This window comes from Arvicanthis niloticus, chromosome 6 (assembly GCF_011762505.2).
Source record: "Arvicanthis niloticus isolate mArvNil1 chromosome 6, mArvNil1.pat.X, whole genome shotgun sequence".
In the NCBI taxonomy this organism is placed as follows: domain Eukaryota; kingdom Metazoa; phylum Chordata; class Mammalia; order Rodentia; family Muridae; genus Arvicanthis; species Arvicanthis niloticus.
The window spans coordinates 1,466,224-1,487,138 of NC_047663.1; the positions used below are offsets into that span (position 1 = coordinate 1,466,224).

At 48.3% G+C, this 20,915-nt stretch overlaps 1 protein-coding gene and 1 long non-coding RNA gene across 5 annotated transcripts in view; one reads left to right on the plus strand and one right to left on the minus strand.

Moving 5' to 3' along the window:
• Positions 1-1,241: 1,241 nt before the first annotated feature.
• On the minus strand, positions 1,242-8,669 carry LOC143442576 (uncharacterized). The gene is made up of 2 exons (XR_013110822.1): positions 8,525-8,669; positions 1,242-1,460 (listed from the first exon to the last, which is right to left on the minus strand). It is a non-coding gene; the product is annotated as an uncharacterized LOC143442576 (long non-coding RNA).
• A 43-nt stretch (positions 8,670-8,712) lies between these two features.
• The window catches only part of Csnk1d (casein kinase 1 delta), a 33,022-nt gene continuing 20,819 nt past the window's right edge, over positions 8,713-20,915 (plus strand). The window contains exons 1-2 of one of the 4 annotated variants that reach the window (XM_034506809.2): positions 8,713-9,113; positions 16,958-17,068. In XM_034506809.2, the coding sequence (XP_034362700.1) occupies positions 9,038-9,113; positions 16,958-17,068 (187 nt within the window). In that variant the 5' untranslated portion in view covers positions 8,713-9,037. The remainder of the gene's footprint in view (positions 9,114-16,957; positions 17,069-20,915) is intronic. The other 3 variants (XM_034506807.2, XM_034506808.2, XM_076935295.1) reach the window with 3 other exon arrangements.

Consider the following 20,915-nt stretch of genomic DNA (forward strand, 5'->3'; position numbering starts at 1 on the left):
GATGCTGGTTAGCTGGAGCTATGAAATTAGCAGTGATTAGGAAGAGACCGGCATCACTAAGGTGAAATCTGGGAAGTGTTTTCTGAGAGCACAAAGAAGCTGTGTTCCAGAGATAGCCAAGGTTGTACCTTGTGCTGCATCTGGACTTGGTAAAGTGTAAGAATCACACAGGTGGTATTTTCTTTGAATGTATAAAGGGATCAAAGAGAGCAGCTGAGGCCTAGCACTTTGAGAGGCCAGGGAAAGCCATTGGTGAAGGTGCAGCCTCAGTTGGAGTTGATGGTCCAGGACTGAAGGGGTCATGCAAAGGATGTGAGGCTTGGCACCATGAAGAGAGCCTATGAGAGACCACTGGTGAAGCCTAGTTGCAGTAGAAGACCCCAGTGTATTGGAGATGCCAGTACCATGGAATGACCACCAAGAACAGCAGCATAGAGTCAACCTGAGCCTAGATTGCTATAGAGTGCAGAGCTGGAGAAGTGACCCAAGCCCTTTGGAGACCCCAGAAGATCATGTGTTGGATCCCAGACATTGTAAGTTGAATTGCCTTGGAAACCTGAAGATGTTGGAGATGCCAGAGCAGTGGAATACCTGCTGAGAAAAGCTACTAAGAGCAAGTGGAACCAGCCCAGGACAATCAAGTTTGTTGTTGCTGAATGCCAGATCTGCCAACAGCAGTCAACAAGGGTGAAAGGAATTGGAGATCTGAAGACTGCTTTGACATTGGACACAGAAACATGGAGTTTGGAGTTTGCCCTGCTGGTTTTTAGTCTTGCTTTGGTCCAGTATTTCCTTACTATAATATTTTTGGAACGGCGATGAAAATATATTTTTCATTATTCTATGGCTAGCTATGGTCCCCATAGACTCATGTATTTGAACAAGCCTATGGAGGCCAGGGAGAAAAATGTGGTTTGGTTCAGGGAGTGGCACTATTAGGAGGTGTGGCCTTGTTGAAGTAGGTATGACCTTGTTGGAGGAAGTGTGTCACTGTGGGGGCGGGCTTTGAGACCCTCCTCCTAGCTTCCTGTAAATCAGTCTTCTACTTGCCTTTGGAACAAGATGTAGAACTTTCAGCTCCGTCACCAGCACCATCTCTGCCTGGACACAGCCATGCTTCCTGCCTTGATGATAATAGACTGAAGCTCTGAACCTGTGAGCCAGCCCAATTAAATGCTGTCTTTTATAAGAATTGCCTTGGTCATGGTATCTCTTCACAGTAATGCAACTAATACACTCACTCTGGGAAACTGGCAAGTTTACTGGACTTCGTTACGGAGCATCGGTAACGGGTTACTTATAGGCTTGTTATTCTAAACAAGCCACACCTGGAAAACTTCTACCCAGCAGAGATGAAGGCTTTTTCACATTTCCATAGACCGAGTCTCTTCCTCTAGTGGTTCTCAACTTGTGTGTTGCAGCCCCTTTTGGGGATCGAACGGCCCTTTCACAGCGTTCACCTAAGACCATCAGCAAACACAGATATTTACATATGATTCATAACAGTAGCAAAATTACAATTATGAAGTAGCAACAAAAATAATTTTATGGTTGGGGGGTCACCTCAACATGAGGAACTGTCTGTAACAAAGGTTTGCAGCGTTAGGCAGGTCAGACCCGTGGTTCCCGCCCCTCCAATAGGCTGCATGTAATTAAGGCAGAGTTGCTCGAATGCAACAGGCGTTAGGAAGTCACTACTCAAGTGAGGGTCTCATTAGCCTAACATTCTAGGAATGTCACCAATCCCAGATGGGACTGTCCTTTTGCGATGGGGTACAGCTGAATTCAAGATAGCAGTTGCTTAATTCAGAAGACAGTCACAATGGACTGACTGATTATTGAGCCCCAGAAATCCACCTGTTTCCATCTTCTCAGAAAGTCAGTGCAGGCTGCCGTAACTGTTCTTTTGTTTCTGTTGCTTGTTTGTTTGTTTGACAGCACCCCTAAGTATGCCTGGCTGGCCTAGAACTCTCTAATTATACCAGGCCAGCCTCTGCTTACTGAGTGCTGGGATAAAGGCTTGTGCCACTACACCTGACATGCCTATTTTTTGTTTTGTTTTGTTTTAAACCTGGTTTCTAGGGTTAAAATTCAGGTCCTTGTCCTTGTACAGCAAGCAATTACTAATTAAACCACGTCCATTGTTTAAATGGCATTTTTTGTTTGTTTCTGAGTGTTGGGATTACAAGCTTGTGCCACCTTGTCTAGCCCCAGCAATTATTTCCAATAATCATGACAGTTGCACCCATAAATGTCCGTGCCCCACAGGCTAGAGATGCAAGGATAACGGGGTGTCGGCTCTCATGCTGGTCTGGCTGATGCCTAGACACAATGGGGTACCGGATGGGCCCCTCATCTGGCCATCTCCCCAACCTCCTATGTCCATTTTGTCCTCCTAGCCAGGTCTTTTGAGGCTCCTTAGAGAGAATCAAAATCTTACCCTGATTTCACCCCAACCTCTCTTAATACTACAACAGCCTTGCTTTGGTTGCCTTCAGTGAGTCTGCTCAAGGTTGGACACAGCCAGAGCTCTGCCAGCCGAGCTGGGTGTGATGTCTTCCCTGAAGGGGAAGTGCTGACATCAGAGGCTGCCAGCACCCATCCCTTCATGGATGACTCCACTGGGAACCAACCCTGTTAGGGTGGGTAGGCCTCCTGGAGGAGGTGCTGAGGATGGTCTCGTGGCTGCCAGCTAACTGGGTGCTCACCTTGGGAAACCAAGAGAAACTGGGCTAGTGACTCACTGCCCAGTCCGTGCCCCACAGGCTAGAGATGCAAGGATAACGGGGTGTTGGCTCTCATGCTGGTCTGGCTGGTGCCTAGACACAATGGGGTACCGGATGGGCCTCTTATCTGCCTCCCTATCCACAAGAAAAGTGCAAGGCCTCGGGCAAGAGACAGGCATGACTCTCCTAGCCTTGAATCTATAGCCCAGTAACAAGGACTGGGGGCACAGCCTGAGCAGGGAGGGAGCATCTGGAGACTACTGAGATTTCCCTCAAACCAGGCAGGTATCCCCCATTGCCTGCTCTGCCATAGCAGCTGCAATGGTGTCAGGAGTTCTTGTCACCTGCCAGGGCTATGAGAGGGGATTAGAGGGGCAGGACTTTGTACCTGATAGGAAGGCCTAGGAATCAGGATAGGAGAGGATGTGGGGGAAGAGAGGTGGGCTAAGAGGAACCCAAAGCTACATGGCTCTAGAGAGGCCACTGTGGGCCAGAGCTGCTGCAATGTGCCCCTCCCCCACAGCTGTATTTGAGTGATATTCAACAGGAACTATGTCAGGTCAAGAGTCTAGCAAGATAAGGAGGCAGCCTGAGTCCAGGCTTTATGAGAGCAGTGTTACTCAACTCTGAGCTTCAGCTCCCACGTGTGGAACTCAGTGGTACCCATTGCTAAATTCTGCTGTGAGGACTCAGAGGGATGCCGAGGCCCAGCCAGGGGTGCACTCAGAAGCCACCTGTCTCCCATGTCCCTGGCAGGTGGCACTACCAAGCTCCCGTGAATCACATACCAAACAGCTATTTCTCTACTTTTATTGTGTAACTTAAGTAGCCACATGTGTTTGGTGCCTTCCACATGGACAGCCCTGGAGCCAACTCTCTAGGGCCTTCCCTGGCCTCTGTCAGGCCTTGCCCCCATGGGGCTGAGTTAAGATAGGTGGGGGAACAAACTCACTTCCATTCCCTCTAGTGTGGATCAGGGATCCCCCACCTCTGCCCATTAGTTATCAGGACTGGCACAGAACTTCTGAGACCCCAAAGTGCTACTTTCCACAGCTACTACAGGTGCCTGTGTCTCACCTGAGTGTAATGAGCTCGGAACTTCCAGGGGTTACCTTCAGCATTTGGCTGGGTGCTAGCTTGGCCCGACACACAACCCACAGTGAGCCGAGGCGGTCACTGTGGTGGCTATTCTTGGTTGTCAACTCGATTACACCTGGAATGAACTAAAACCCAAGTGGCTGTGCACACCTGTGAGAGATTCTTTCTTAATTAAATCACTTGAAGTGGGAAGACCCACTTCTAATCCAGGTCTTTTGAGGTTGGAAGACACACCTTTGATCTGTGTACCACACTTCCTGCTGGCCGCCTCTATAAAGGACATGGAAGAAGGAAGCCTTCGCTCTTTGCCTAGTTGCTTTCATTCTGGCTGGCAAGTCCACTCCTTCACTGACATTAGAGCCTACTCTTTTGGGATCCCAGTGCATACTGAAGACCAGCTGAGATATCCGGCCTTGTGGACTGAACAACTACTGGCCCTTCCATTGATAGCCATTACTGAACTACTGTTCAATATATACACATACATATATTGAACAGTATATATATGTGTGTGTATATGTGTATGTGTGTGTGTGTGTGTGTGTTTTCAATTAGTTCTGTTCCTTTAGAGAACTCTAATATTGCCTACCCTACACACTGCTAGAAGTTGCAAAACTGCAGCCAGGGCAAACCCTGTGTTACATGATGCTGTCATGAGACCCTACATCTTTTGATAATTTGTCAATTTCTATTCACTTGTGAGTTGGTTTATCCATCTTCACCCACCTCACCAGCAACGATAGGCTTGGTGCCACCCTGGGCAAAGTGCATGGGCAGTCCTGTGGTTCTGCAGGAACTGTAGAGCTGCAGGAGGGGACCTTGAACTTTGATGCTCACCGGGAAGCCAGCTGGTATGAGTTGAACTGATGGCCTTCTCTTCAAGTACAAACAAACCCCTATCAGTGACCCCCAAGAGCCCCAGGGGCTACCTCAGTAGAAGCCAGAGGCAGCTTCTGAGAGTTCCAGTGAATGACTCAGTTCCCTCCCGTCTCCAAAGTGACAGTTTGGGGCTAGCCAGTGATCTCTGATGTGGAAAAAGAACTGGCTAATTGCCAGTTATTATCTCTTACCAAACTGGCAGCTGTTATGAGCAGAAATGTCTGGAAGTTAGAGCAGTCCACTGAGAAGAACAGAGACAAGTGGCCAGGAAAAACAGTGCCACCACAAGAGCTGTGAGAGTATCTCCACAGCACCTCTCATTCTGTATCCAACCCGAGTCAGGTCTTCAGACATAGACACACACGCTCCTTGATCCTGGAGATGGGGCCTGTAACTACCGCTTGCCTGACAAGGACTGACACCATGAGACTGGGTGGAGAATATGAGGGTCTACTCTTTTGACCATCACTTGAAGTTCAGATGGCCACACAGGAAGTATCAATTCTGAGCCGCCCCTAGGGTCTAAGCCTTGTCTCTCTGTTCACTCCTGAAGTGTGTGCTACTTTGGGCTTCTTTGTGGGGAGTATAAAGAGGTGAAATCTGGGGGTTTGAGGACGCGATGGTTCGATGGCTAAGAGCCTGTGTTACTCTTCAGAGGAGCTGGGTTTTATCTCCACCACCCACATGGCACACAGACATACATGTGGCCAAAGCATTCACACACAAAATAAAATGAATAAACCTAGAAAAAATTTAAATAAAAAGTGGCAAAAACTATGGAGGCTTAGTGTTGCACTTCTGAGGATACGGGTGAGGATGACTTGCAGAATTTAAATAGCAAACTGCACAGAAGGTGAGCTCCAGTTAAATAAGGGGATACACGCTCATGCAGGCTGGAAACAGGAGACATCTTTCATACTTCCAGGAAGGAGGATGTGTTTATTCTGTTCTCAGTCTCCTCTTTTTCTGATGGCTCAGGATGAAAGGCAGGCTGGATCTCCACTCACCAGACACGGCTTCCCAACTGGGGATTGTGAAAGGGAACTTCACCCTGTGCCTGGGAGGCTGGGGAAATTTGGGCTAAAGCCAAGTGGTCTTGTATGAATTTGGAAGCTCACACCTACTACAAGCATTGGGGGTGGGGGAATCTGCAGACACAGATGACCCTCACAGTGAAGCACAGTGAGCAGAGCTACGGCTGTGTTCAGCAAGGCCATGATGGAATCTAGACTCCAAGTTGTTTCTAGGCACCTGGAAAGTTGCCTAGCTCCCCAACTCCAACAAGGGCTACTCAAACCTTCCTGAGACAACTATGCTTCTGTTGGGGATTGTGGATAAAATCAACCTTAGTTGGGAGCCGACTTTAAGCAGAAAGTGGCTAGAAAGCAGCTATCAACTCTGCAGCCATCTCGAACCATATACCCTGATAGAGACTTGGTTTTCAACAGCCTACAACAGCTGAGCACACTCTGACAAACACCTTGTTTATCTCACATAGCTTGTTTTGCTGCTTAGTGACCCCAGCTGCATGGTGCACGTAGTAAAATGTCTTCACCTGTGTTCCCCTGCTTGTGCTTATAAATACCCAGGATTTCCTTGTAGTGGTGGTGGTGTAGTAGTAATAGGAGAAGTGTATAGGGGGTGGTCAGCAAGGGGTGGTGGTCAGTAGGAGGTGTGAATATAGTCTGTGGGAGACAGTAAAGGAGACTTGACCACACACTCTGTCTTGTCTCTATTCTTCAAGTCTCTTGCCCCTCCATCTCTACTCTCTCTCTTGACCAGAGCACTTAGCCCCAAAGCGTGGGGCAGTGTGGTCTACAACAGGCAGGAGTACCCAGTCTACAACATACTTAGGAAGTCCTCGTATGAGTTTTGAGGGAGAGCCTAAATCAGCACCCTTGTTGGGAAGTGAGGATAAGAGGGGGATAACCAGGACCCCACAGAAACTACCTCAAGGAAGAATATTTATACCTCGCTGTCTTGCTCTGGACTGCCCTGGCCATCTGATCACAGGAGTCACTGGTGAAGCTCATCTTACTCAGTACTTAGTGTACTCAGCACTAAATTACTGGGCATCGCTTAGGGTCACCATGAGCCAGAAAGCTAATGAGGCTATTTCCAGCAGGACACAGCAGGTTTGCTAAGCACCTATGTAGGCCTTTGTGTGGGCATTGTTACTGCAGGAGAAGGGTCTACAGGCCTGGTACTTGGCCCCCTCTCAAGAGTGTTTAAATTACTAGCAGTGTGGTGAGAGGAGTCCAGAGAGAACCTGAGCTTCAGAGGTGCTGGTGGTGCACCGCCGCCATGAGCTCAGCCTGTGCGATCCTGACCAGCATGCCCAGGGGATGGGGATGGCTTTGGCACACTCTTCCTGCAGCAAGGTACTGTAATGAGAAGCCAAGAACCCCGTCACTTGCAAATGACCTTCAAAAACCAGAGCATCGATCCTGCCTGGGGCTTCTTCCATGCACTGCCTCCTTCTGACCAGCAAGTAAGTAAAATGCAGCAAGAACTTTGGTCACTTTATCAGCTGAGTGTCCTGATTACAGGAAACAGGAAGGGCGTGCAGAACCCGAGGCATACAGCAGCTCACACCCTCGGTTCCCTACTTCTGACAGAGCAGGTACCTCCAGAGGGAGGACCACCAGGCCAAGATCAGGCCCGAGGTTGTTAAGAGAGAGGTTAGGCCAGATACCAGGCTTGCTGTTTCCAGTTCAACATATGGGCTTCTCTGATAAGTTAGGTGTTGTTCATCAACAGAAAAAAATTCTTAGTGAATTCTGTCAGTAAGATTATTTTTACTTGTTTGGTGGAGCCCGGCTCTGATTCCTGGACTAAAAAGCTGGGCAGTTCCCAACTACCCGCCACTCAGTGACCACTGGCTTCAGTTTGCCTTCTGTGTCTGTCTCCAGTAACACTGTGTAATGCTTCCCAACCTGACTGCCAACTGTGTGTGTGCAGGCAGGCATTGCAGGACCACCAAAAGGAAGGCTGGTAGAGCCAGGACACTAGGAGACATATGAGCTCCATGTGCTTCTGCAGGGCAATTGCTGAACTGCCTGCCTTGTCCACAAGGCAGGGGTCGCTGAGGTGTCACGCAGCTTTATACCCTGTGCAGAGCTCTATGGGTACTCACTGACCAAATAAAAGCATCACATTGATCTATGACTCTTGTGTTCTAGCTGGGTGGGAGTGGGCCTAGAAAAGCATCTATTGGGAAGGTTGTCCCCTCCTGTGTGGTGGCGCTTCCAAAGCCCCTCCCCAGTGGTCAGAATGGACAGCCAAGTCTTGGAAGTTGGCTGTCAGCCTGAACTTCTGAATTCATGTTTGTGTCTGCCAGGAAGAACATTCAGATCCAATACAGACCAGATTAAAAAAAAATGTTGACTTGCTCTCCAGGCGGATGGACCTGGAGAGAGACCAGAGTCTGAGACATACTCTCTACACCCTGAGTGAACTCAACAGTTACCTTCCTGCCCACCGTGGGTCCCAGGAAGCCCACTTGCCTTCCAACCCTTGATGTGCAAGAAGCTGGCAGGCAGCAGCAGGCACGTTTTGCACCGTTCAAAGCCAAGAACTGGTGATTCCTACAAGAGCTAACTGTCTACCTGTGACCCCAGAGATAGGTCTGGACCTCCCTCTCTGCCCTGTTCCCCTATCTCCCCTATCTGCAAAGGGCCTTTCCCGGAGTTTACAAAAGGAACTGCTATTTGGCTTCTCGAGCTTGTTATCTTGGTATATGTGGTGTGTTTAGGGGCAGGGTCTCTGTAGCCCAGGCTGGTCTCGAACTCCCAAGGGCTGGAACTACAGGTATTCCTTACCACACATGGCTTAGCTTCCTCGGACTTCTGTTGGAGGCAAATGGGAAGACCAGAGACCAGCTGTAGTCATCCTGTGGGAACGGTGGATACTGGGACAGAGAAACAGGCCTGGTTGCGACTGCGCAATCCATCAAGTAGCCAAGCCCCGCCCCCGAGCACGGTGGCCCCCGCCCCTCAGGTTGCTAGGGGAAGTGACGTCACAGCGCGATGGCGGCGGCTCCTTTAGGCAGCTGAAGGGGGATTTAGGCCCGGAAGATCCGAGTCCATCCGCGGCGGGGAGAGGGCGAGCGGGGCCGGCAGGGGCCGGAGCAGCGGCGGCGGCGCTCGGACTGTCCCATCCGCCCCGTATTGAGGCGCTGAGAGCGACGGGGCGACCGGAAAGCGATGGTGAAAGCGGGGCCGTGAGGGGGGCGGAGTCGGACCGGACCCGCAGTAGCGGCAGCAGCGGCGCCGCCTCCCGGAGCGCAGACCCAGGAAGCGGCCGGGCGGGCAGCAGCGAGCCGCACCGCTGCCATGGAGCTGAGGGTCGGAAACAGGTACCGACTGGGCCGCAAGATCGGCAGCGGCTCCTTCGGAGACATCTATCTCGGTGAGGCCCGGCGCCATCGAGCACCCGGGAGCCTTGCGGGTCGGCGGGCGGGGTCCCCGGCAGGCCGAGGCCTGCGCAGGGCCGTAGTGGACACTCGGCATCCCCGCAGTCCGAGGGCCCGGGCCACCGGCCGCGGCCAGACACCAACGGCCGCTGTGCGAGCGCGGCGGGTCGGGGTGGGGTGCGGGGAAGGGCCGGGGGACAGCTGGGCTTGGGGACCGCAGGACCGTGGGGGCAGAGCTCGGAGCGTGTCTGGGGGGTGGTCGGACACCCGGCCGGGGAAGAGCAAGGCCTAGAGGCGGGGGGCAGCGGGCTTCGGAAGAGGTAGTGGGGTGTCAGAGGGCGTGGGAAAAGGACAGGGGGCCCGGGCCGGGGGACAGCGGGGAGGGGGATGGGAGGGCAGCGGGCTGGGGGTGGGGCCGGAGGGGGCAGGGCCTGGGCCGGGCGGCAGCATCTTCCCCCCCACCTAAGGTCATCGCAGTAAACAAAGGCCAGGCTCTACTCCGCAAAGGGTCTTGGTCTTGTTCCTCATCCCTGCAGTGTAGTCCTGGATGTTTTCATGTGTGGGGGAGAAATGTCAAAACAACCCAAATGTAGTGTGGAGGTGGGGAGCGTCCCAGTCAGAAATGGGGAAATGACCGGCTGAGTTCTAAGGGTTCTTGGGGCCCGCCTGGGCCTGCCCTTTTCCACAATGGCATCTCCAGTTAGCTGACCCGCTGACGGGATCACCCTTCGCCTTCTAGCTGCTACCTTACTCCGAAACAGGACTGAAAATGTTCCCTGTGCTTGGCCTGAAAGGTCTTGGTTTGGTTGGGGTCTTCAGGATGTGTTGAGCGTCTGAGTTGACTACTGGACATCCGGAAATCAACAAGAATGAAGTTTTGATGAACGCAGATAACATTCAGTGTCGAGATCTTGGCAGACTAGAGGGGAGAGAAGTGGTGTGAAAGTTCTCATGACAGCTCTCAGAACTCTCAAGGTAGACACGAGAATCCTAGACTTGGTTAAACTAGCCTAGATTATGTCGGACTTAACGGTGAACGGGTATGCTTGTATATCCCCGACAGTTGGGGATTTTTCAATAAAAACTTTTTCCTGCATTTCTCAGTAGAGTTATAAGTTATTCCAAAGCCCCTTGAGAACTTGGAGCCTTCTGGTGGTGAACTTCCTGTTAGAGGTGACCGTGCTCTGTTGAGCAGTAGCCCGTCCCCAGCACCCCAGCACGTTTGTTTGGATGTTGTACCTCTAATGGAGAGTCAGGAAGAAGCAGTGCTTTGGGCCTTGCCATTCAGGCTTCCTAGGTTTAAGAACTTCCACTCCAACTCCTCTTAGGACCTTGAGAGCAGGCAGTGTGGAGTGAACCGCTGGCCCATTTGGGCAGTTCATAAGTATTTATGGTGCCTGGGTAGCATACAGGGTAGCTTGCTGTGTGCCACATGAGTCCCTTTGAACCTGAGCTTGTTGCCAGAGTGGTCTGATGAGTGAAATATGCTTAGAGATGCTTAGGGTTTGCTTATTTAAATATTTATAACCAAGTAGTGAGCCAGATGCCTTCTCGGCAATGTTTGGGAGTCACAGTGCTGGGTAAATTGGAGCTGTTTGGCTTATTTATAGAACAATAGATTTTGGCAGGAGTTTAACCTCAGGATATAGGAGCTATACTGAAGATCAGTCCATTAGCCACCCTTTCGTGGGCATCAGAAAATAGATATTTTGAAACTTTTTGTTCCCTGAGATTTTGCCAAAAGGTTTTATACTTTCTGAAGATTGATTCTAACAACCATGTGCTATGGTAGTCACATGTCATTCAGAGATGTGAACCTTTCTCCAGGAGAGTGCAAACTGTGTCTGGAGTTGAAGCTTAGTCACTCACATCCCTTCTGCCCCACCTGGTTCCCACGGCCTTAAAAAAGAGAAAGAAAAAAACACTTCCATCCAGAGCATGGGACAGGACAAAGGGCTGAAAGACTGTTGGGAACCAGCAGATGCATATCCTGCCCAGGGTCTTCCACAAGTGTGTGGGTGGTGGCTGGCTTAGACACAGGCCTGGGCACAGCATTTGATCACATGAGCTAGCCTTTTCCAGAAAGTTTTAATTTGGTGACTCCTCTGTTGTGCTCCAAGATGGACACTGGATCCTAGGGTTAGAGTCATTGGCTTATCTGTCAGGGTGTGAGGTTTTTTGTTGTTTTAAGACATGGTCTCACTATGTAGCCCTGGCTGGCCTTGAACTCAGAGGTCTGCCTTCTGAGTGCTATGTGCCAACATGCTGGGCCTACAGTGTGCCTTTTGCGGGGGATTAAGCACTGCCCACTGCCAGTCTTTCTTTGCTTGGCTCTCAGCCCTCATTAGTGTCCTTTCAAGCTACCCCCTTGGGGAACTGAACATGAAATGAGTGATTCAGAATAAGATAGGCTAGAAAAGCAGGTCTGCAGGACAGGTTGGAGACAGAGGACCTGAAGACAGTGGGTGGATTGGCTTTCCCATACTGTAGGTCGAGGAGCCATGTGAGCATGCATGGAGTTGGAGCCTCATCTTGAAGTCTGTATAACATGCATTCTAGTGCAAGTGTATTTGAAAAATTCCTAACTCTCTCACTTTTGATGGTCTTCATAAAGCACTTTATTCTTCCAGTGGGGTTCTTCCTGTTTTAAGCCTGGGAGTTGGGTTTTTTTATATTTCTTCCTGAGATATTTTTACATAGAAATATGTAAAACTGTAGTCATAAGTCATTAAACCTGTGCTTGTGCCTTCCCTGATGGCCTGCAGTGCCAGCAGGCAGAAGGAAAGTCTGTAGTGGCCTGCCACGTTATTTATTGTTCATGTCTTCTCTGAGACTACCTTGTTAGAGGGAAGTGGCATTGTGAGTATTTCTTGATTGCCCAGGTTTTAGAAAACCCAGTCTCTGTCTTTGTCTAAGCCAGCCAGATGTAGAATGTGCCACTGCCCACATACCTGTAGATGACCCTGGACAGAGCATTTGCTGACTTAAGCAGCCTCTCTGTCCTAACCTCACCCCAGCATGTGGTGCTTACAAACTAATGTTTCTGATGCGTTGAGAAACCAGTAGAAAGCCCTTTTGCTGGCACTGTGCCACTTGATAACTTTCTTTTCTTTTTAAATTTTATATGAATGTTTTGTCTGCATACTGTATATATGTAGTGCCCTTGGAGGCCAAAAGAGGGCGTAGAAGCCCCTGGAACTGGAGTTACAGACTGTCAATGTGCAGCTAGGGCTCTTAACTGCTAAGCCATCTCTTCAGTGTCCCTGCTAGATAACATTTTACTCTTAAGTCAAGTTTGTTCCCAGACCAAAGGGGCATGGGTAACTTAGGGAAGAGTTTGCAGTGTGGGCTAGGCTGGGGTCCAAGTTGTCCAGTGTTGAGTAAGTGAAGGTCTGTTCAGTGGAACCGTACAGGCCCAACCTCAAAGTGCAAGAGGCGCAAGACAAGCATTACCTACCTACTGTTTTGACAGCCGCTTTCATCCTTCTCTCCTCTGGAAGCAAGCCATCAAGTCTGAGGATATCATAGGTGAAATGGGAGTTTCTTTTCCACTGCATAAATTTGTTCCTTACCCATTACTCCAGTTTCTCTGCACCTCAGCTGACAAGGCAGTCAGATTTCATGATGTGCCTAAGCATCCCTTGGAAGTTAAAACTTTGTAGCATCTTCATCTGATTTTTCTCCTCACAACCTTGAGTGGCTTCTGAACACTGAGGGTTAAAGAGAGTGGTACTTCTGATCTCACAGTGGCCTTCAACAGGAAGGATGTCTTTTAAGAAAAATTGTGTATGCATGTGATGTACCTACATGCATGTGTGTTTACATGTGGGTACATGTGTACAGGATACACATACATGTGGAAGCCAGAAGCTGACATCACTGGCTTCTCAGTCCCTCTCTATATATTGGGGCAAGCACTCTCACTTGAAACCAGAAATCCAGTCTGTGCTTCCTGCATGTGGGGCTGACAAGTGGGATGCCACACCTACCTTGCATTTAAATAGGTGCTAGGAGTCTAAACTCTGGTCCTCGTGCTGGGGTAGTAAGTGTGTTACCTACTGTGCCACACATCAAAGAACTAAATTTACCTGTTGTTGGAGAAAAGTCAAGGCTGAAGTCCTGGTACCCCCAAAAAGGAACTGAGTATCCAGGAAGAATTGACAGTTCTGATGGCTTATGTGACTGCCTTACAGGACAGTTCTAGAACTGAGACAGTAATGGTGGGGCCACAACTTGATTTTACCTACTTCTTGCCCTGTGTTTGAAGTTACAGGGGAGTCGACCCTAGGGCAGCTTTGAGCCTCAAGTCAGTACTGAGTGATGGGGACAGGAGAGTCACTAGATTCCTTTGTGTTGTTCTGCCCAATGTGACTACATTGAATAAATCTCCTTTTCTTTCTTTTTTTCAGTTTTTCAAAACATAGCCCTGGCTATCTTAGAACTCACTCTGTAGTCCAGGCTGGCCTCAAACTCAGAGATCCACCTGCCTCTGCCTCCCCAGTGAAGGCATACACCACCACTACCCAGGTGTATTGTTGTTGTTGTTTTTGGCTTTAAAAAAAAATATATTGGGGCTGGAGAGATGGCTCAGTGGTTAAGAGCACTGACTGCTCTTCCAGAGGTCCTAAGTTCAATTCCCAGAAACCACGTGGTGGCTCACAACCATCTGTAATGGGATCTGATGCCCTCTTCTGGTGTGCTTGAAGACAGCTACAGTGTACTCATGTACATTAAATAAATAATATTTTAAAAATATGTATATATTATGTTTTGCCTGCTTACATGTCTGTGCATCATGTGCTTGCAGTACCTGAAGAAGCCTGAAGAGGATGTCTAATCCCCTGTTTAGAGTTATAAGACAGACAGGTGTTGGTTGACTTCCCTGTGGATACTGGGAAATAAGCTGACCTGGAAAAGTAGCCAGTACTCTTTAACTACCGGGTCATCTCTCCAGTCCAGACAAGCTAGATCCTGATGAGAGTGACCAGCATTTGGGCTTGTCATTCAGTGTTCCCTTCCTGCCCTAGATAGAGTGATGTGCTGGGTTAGATTCATGTAAACTTTTGGACTGTTCAACCTCAGGGCTCCCAAATAAATGTTTTTATCTGTTCTGCATCTGAACCCCTGATTACAGTGGCATCTTTTAGGTACTAATGTCCCTTCTGGTAGCATTTACCAGACTTACATATGGTAAAGAACCTGGTAGTGTAGTCACTACCAGAGTTCCTAGGCTCTTCTGAGTTTGGCCCAGGAGCAGTGTAAGGTCTGGACTAGATTTGCATGCTTGTGGGGCTCAGGAGATGTGGCCTGCTGGGGTGAGAGGACAGACATACAGGGCTACAAACCAGAGTCTACATTGGCACCTGTAAGGCAGATGGAACTTGGAGTTGCTTAGTCTTTGTGCACAGGTGATACAGTCCCTGGAGTAGGCATTGTCTGTCCCCTCAAGTCTGTATCTGTCTTGTGTCCATCTGCTACTCTCCTGACTATCAGACTCAATACAGCCCCTCTCAATAAGTCCTGCGGGCTTTTTTTGTGACATAGTATATGGCACTGGCTTCATGAAAAGATGTCATTCATTAGTTTATGGTATTGGCTGCATGAAAAAAAATGTAATTAGGTCAGACAGTGGTGGCTCACACCTTTAATACCCACAGAGGCAGGCAGATCTCTGAGTTCAGGGACAGGCTGGTCTGCAGAGCAAGTTCTGGACAGCCAGAGCTACACAAAAACTTTCTTGAACCCGCCTCCACAGGTGGAGGGTGGGGAGAAATGGTGCAATTTCACATTAAGTTGTAGAATTGTCGTTGGTCATTTGTTCCCAAGGCTGAGAGTATTTCAGGAGCCACGGAAGAGTAAAGCTAGAGGCGTTTTCCACCTTCCTGAAGGTCCCAACCCAGTAGGCTGGTTGGCCCCAGCCTGCCTTGTCCCTGTGGATCTGCCAGCTGGCAAGGGTGGTATGGTGTCCCAGAGAGTACTGCTTTGGGGTTCAGAGAGTTGCTGACATAACTGGTGAAGTGAGTCACCATAGCTCCTGGCTGGCAAGTTCAGCTCAGAGTCCAGGTCCTTAAAAGAATTCAGAGGTCATTTTTCATCTGCAGATGCATTCTAGGTGAAGTCATTTCTTGTGTAAGTGGATAAGTTTAAGTTGTCCTGCCTGTAGGCAAGAAGAATAAGATACATTGCTTCATACTACTAATGTCCCAAAGATTTCTTGTAGAATAGTAAATGAAGTTCTTAAACCTAGATTGGTCACTGGCAGTGATTAGATCCTGTTATTCTTTTGGATCTGCAGCATTGGAGATTAGCTTTCGGCCCAGATGTTCTCTGAGCGGCTAGCCATCTGACAGACCAAAATGACTTGTGATTCTTGGGTGGCAGTAGGCAGTTTGTTGGCTTTAGGTTGTCCCTATGCTTATGGGCCTTGCTTCACAATCCATCTCAGTGACTCATTAACTATTTGTTTCCTCAGCTCCCTGTGAAACTCTTGCATACCCCTCCCGTCTTTGTTGACAAGAGATTGAGTCACAGAGAGCTAGCCAGGCTGCTCAGTCCACAACTTGTCTACCCAACACAGACCCTGGTCATGTGTGGTTGTATCAGGCTCTATTAAAAAAAAAAAATCCATGTTAATCTTTTTCAAATAACTACAGTCCTGGAAGTAAAGAATTGCTTCTTACTTAGAAACAGCCTGTCTGCAGGGCAGTGGTGGCGCACGCCTTTAATCCCAGCACTTGGAAGGCAGAGGCAGGCGGATTTCTGAGTTCGAGGACAGCCAGGACTACACAGAGAAACCCTGTCTCGAGAAAAGAGGGAAAAAAAATAAGAAAAGAAAAGAAACAGCCTGTCAAGGAGGAGGGCTGTGTGGTACTTGAAGCTGTGTTTATTAGGCCTCTGGTTGTACTGTGTGGAGGCAGAGGGAGGAAAATCCAAAGCATCTTGGACCAGGTAGATGGAGGAACATTTATGTGGGAACCTTTCGAATAAAGCATGGGACGGATGCTTACACACAAAGCTGTCTTTTTACCTCCAAACTCCTGGGCTCTCGTTACCATAATATTGTCACAACTAACAAAAACTCTGTGTCCCCAATGGGGTGAGGGTGGCACCTACCTTTAATCCTAGCATTTGAGAGACAGAGTCAGGCAGATCTCAGAGTTCAAGGCCAGTCTGATCCACAAAAAGAAAGGGTAAGGAGTTATTCCTTGGTTTAGTTGAAGGTCTTTTAAGCCTGTGATGGTTTGTTTGGAGATGATTGTGTCCACATGAGAGTCGCTCGTGAGAGACTGTTGAGATGTGTGGGTAAGAAGGCAGGCTCATCTGCCTGAGATTGGGAGGAGGGAGAATAAGGGGAAACCCAGCTCTCCTCCTGGGAGAGTCAAGCATGCTCCAGAAGGCCTATCAAACCACCACAGAGAAGCATCCTCCCTATTGCTCTGCCTTGGCATGCCCTGAGTGGGTAGGAGGAGCCATATTGACTGGGTACAGAGGGTCCAGGTAAATTCTTACAGGAAGGTAGAATGCCAAAGATGCTTTCTTACATGTTTTTAGTAAAAATGGCTTTCTGTGTTGGTCAGCCAGCAGTACCTTCTCTTGCTAGGAAGTGCGAAGCACGTACCGTTTAGTCCATCTCAGGAAACCAGTACTACAAGGGTAGGGTGCGGTTCAGTGGCATGGTTTTGGCCATGTGCAGGGGTCTTGGATTCCACTCCTCGTGCTGTTCCTGCCTCACCAAGATGTAAAGGACATCAAATAGCACTCGTCCTTTTCTGTAGTAAGCTTTGCGTTTTGGTTATGTGGAAGACACAAAATAATCCATGTAATCTCCTTGCTGTCTAAGGTACGGACATTGCTGCAGGAGAAGAAGTTGCCATCAAGCTTGAATGTGTCAAAACCAAACATCCTCAGCTCCACATTGAGAGCAAGATCTACAAAATGATGCAGGGAGGAGGTAAGGTTCATTTTCAGTTAAAATGTCCACCCATAGCCTAGCTTACAGATTCAGAAGACCTCGTGCCCCCCCAAAAGGAAGCATAACCTTAATGTACTTTGCTTAAGAACTACCTTAATTAGCTTCCCATTAGATGATAATGTCTTTGAAACCTGGATTTTGTGTAAGTTTGAAAATAAACATGGTGCAGCATGTCACAGCACAGTGCTTCTTGCCTGCTGGCCTCTTCTGGGTCACATGCTTTCCTTAGAACTTGAGGATAGTCCTGTAAAACTCTGAAGTTTCAGTTTTCCCTTGGATAGGAGTTTTGAACATGACTTCTCTGACTCCCAGCTAAGTCAGTGTTCTCAGTTCTGTAAACCTTATTATAAGACTTTAGAGTGCTAAATAGTTTGCCTGATGGAGCAGGGCCTCTAATCTGAGGCTTTCAGGTAAGACTATGAGGCCCAGGCTCACCTCCTAGGATAGGAGCCTGCTTATGACAGGCTTTGTGTCTGAAAAACAAACCAGCAGAAGCCTCTAGGTGCTGTGATAGTTGGAGTAGGGAGGAGAGCCCCCATTATGTGACAGACATTTTATTGGCCTCAGCAGGAAAAAGGAAACTGTTGTTTTGATGTTTCCCTCACCAAAAGCAGTTTAATTCAATCTCTGCTGGAAGCCAACTTTCTCTAACAGAAGGTCAAAGGCAGTAGCTGTATGCTGTTGTGTGTCCCCTTAAAGTCCATTGTATCCTGTCCTGGGTATTAGAACCAGCGGAGGCCATAGGCAGATGAGCACTTCTTTCCTGGTGACATACTCACATACCTTCCACACAGTAGGGCTGGTGCACGTACGAACTCACAGACTGTATATGGACCTCAGCCAGATTGGTTCCCAGCCCTGAGAGAGGAAGTAGACACACACAACCATCCCTGAGCCAGAAGCTACCTCCAACTGATAAATGTTCACAAAGGAAAAATTAGTTTTCTCCAACAGTATCACCAGGTACACAAAACAAACCCCTCTTAAGGAAAGATCCCATGCCCACAGTCGTGACGGCCAACACAAAATGAACTCAGTGGCACTGTTGGAGGTTCCATGTCTCATAATGATTTGTTTGGACATTTTTGTTCCATTTTTTCTTTTGCTTTTCCTGTCATCTTTTGCTTGTGTTTTATGGTTTCTGGTGGTGTTTGGGGGATTTCTGTGTCTCTGCATCTGTCTGCGTTTCAATGTGCTCTTTCTTTGTTTCTTCTGTTGTTTGATCCTATTCAAGTTTGTTGGGCTTTAGTTTTATCTTTACTGTCTGAGGTCAACAGAGTCCAATGCTGTACACCTGCCCTCTGGCACCGTCCTCAGTAGGACTGCCCTCTTGGGGCCATTAGCCTTTGTAACAAGTGGAGTAGAGCAAAATCACATAAGGACTAAGCTTAGTGCATTAAGGGTTATAGTTGTAAAAATGTGCTAGCCCAGATACTAGCCCAGGTGCTAGCCTCAGGGTGAGGCAGTGACAGTGGTCAGAGTCTGGCTTCAGCTGCTGGTGGGTAGCATTGCTTACTGTGTGGGCCCTTAATCATTTGCCCACATCCCTTCTCCAGACTCCTAGAATCCAGACAAGGTTCAGAAATGGGTGTTACTCTTTCTTGGCCTTTGAATGTTGTTCTTCTGGCTTTAGTCGGGTTTTACTCTTGTTGCCTACTTACTGTAGCCATACAGGTCTCTGTTTTAGGAAACGCTCTGTGCCCAGGAAAAGGATGCACAGTTATAGCAGTGTTTGTTATCTGACACCAAATGGAGGTTGGCAGATACAGGATGGGGGACAGACTCTGCTCAGAAACCACAAGGTATTGCTCCCTGACATGTGTCATGTTTCTCTGTATGTAGGTGATACGGGTCACTTTGCTGCCTTCTGAAAGGAACAAGTTCGTCTTTGGTTGTCTTGATCTTGTTTACCTTGGCTCTGGCGGGGGGGGTGGGGGGGAGAAGAGAAGAAAAGAAAGCATGCATGCATGGCTGCAGCATGAAGTTTTATCTAGGAGACTAGTGTGTCACAGTGCTCATTGAGAGCTGCTATGCTGGGCGACAAGCCAGCTTGGAGTTCTATGCAGTTGCTGTGCAGTGGGTGCCGCAGAAGGGAGACTAGTGGGCTTTCTATACGATACAGACTTGCAACCTGGACAGTCAGCCTCGCGATTGTGAGCCAGGCACTTCACCAGCACTGACAGTGCTCAGGTGTTTTCTTTAAACCACTGGCAGCACTTTCCAGGCATAGATCTACTTTGGATTCTGAATTTTGCTAGTATGAGGTACCTGGCTTCAGAGTAGCAGTGAACCTGTTGTGGGAAGGGTCTTCATTACACACTAGCAGGAGCCTTCTCCTGGGTTTTATAGTTACTTTCTCCCTAGGCTTTACTACTAGTTAGCTTCTGGCAGTTTGCTGAGGATAAAGTGAATCACAAATGAGACTCTGCATCTCTCCCGGCCAGGGAGTCTGTGAGCCCAGGAATCCTTTGCAGATGACGGTATTTTATTTTACCCAGTCTCCAATGTCATGGGATAACAACACTATTGTTCCCCATTGAAAAGGAAAGTGGTGCCATCTATCACATAGACCACCAGCCATGACATCAAGAAGCCATGACACACTCCTCCTAAAGAGCAGTGTGCTGTTGTGGGACGCAGTCAGGCCGTGTGCAGTGTGCTGTTGTGGGACGTAGTCAGGCCGTGTGCAGTGTGCTGTTGTGGGATGCGGTCAGGCTGTGTGCATTTGTAACCTTGTGACAGTATATGCCTGGAACTTGTTTGCATGTGATAGAATCTCCTAGAGTAAACATAGGAAAAATTAAGAGTTTACTTAGCTTAAGATCAAAATACCATCAGTTGGGCTGGGGAGTTAGCTTGATGGGTTAAAATATGGAAAGTGGAAAACAGGAAAATCACCCAGAAGCTCACAGGTCACATAGATCCCCTGGAGTGTACAGCCCAGCAGCAGAAACCAAGAAAGACTCTGTCTGAAACAAATTCCTAAAAAGATATCTTCTGCCGGGCGGTGGTGGCGCAAGCCTTTAATCCCAGCACTTGGGAGGCAGAGGCAGGCGGATTTCTGAGTTCGAGGCCAGCCTGGTCTACAGAGTGAGTTCCAGGACAGCCAGGGCTATACAGAGAAACCCTGTCTCGAAAAACCAAAAAAAAAAAAGTTATCTTCTGACCTCTTTGGGGGACAATAAAGATATAGGATGAAAACAATGTGGCACAAACATGTACCCGCACATATACATACGGATTAAGTAAACATTTAAAATATGGTCAGTTTAATTCAATTTAATTGCAAATTTTAATTTAAAAATATCATTTATGGTAGCATACACCTTAAATATTATCAGAGAATGTCATTTTAAAAATACCATTTATAGCCAGGTGGTAGTGGCACACACCTTTAATTCCCAGTACCTGGGAAGCAGAGGCAGACGGATCTCTTTGAGTTGGATGCCAGCCTGATCTGCAGATTGAGTTCCAGGCTGGCCAGGGCTGTTAAACATGGAAACTCTGTCTCAAAAAACAACAACAAAAACATAGTAGCAAAATAGGAAGTACATGAGGTGTTTAGGAATAAATTCTAAGATAGGCAAGTACTCTATGCAGAAAGTTAAAAGGTTTTGTTGGAGGACCTAAAGAAGGCTCAGTATTAGTTCTCTCATAGTTGGTTTTAATGTTAAGCAAAATTCCAGTCAAAACAACAATCTTCCCTTCTCTTCGCCTCTTTTTGAGACAGGGTCTTTCTGTAGCCCTGGCTGTATTATAATTCACTATATAGACCAGGCTGTCCTTGAACTCAGAGGGTCAACCTCCCTTTGTTGTCTCCCAGCGA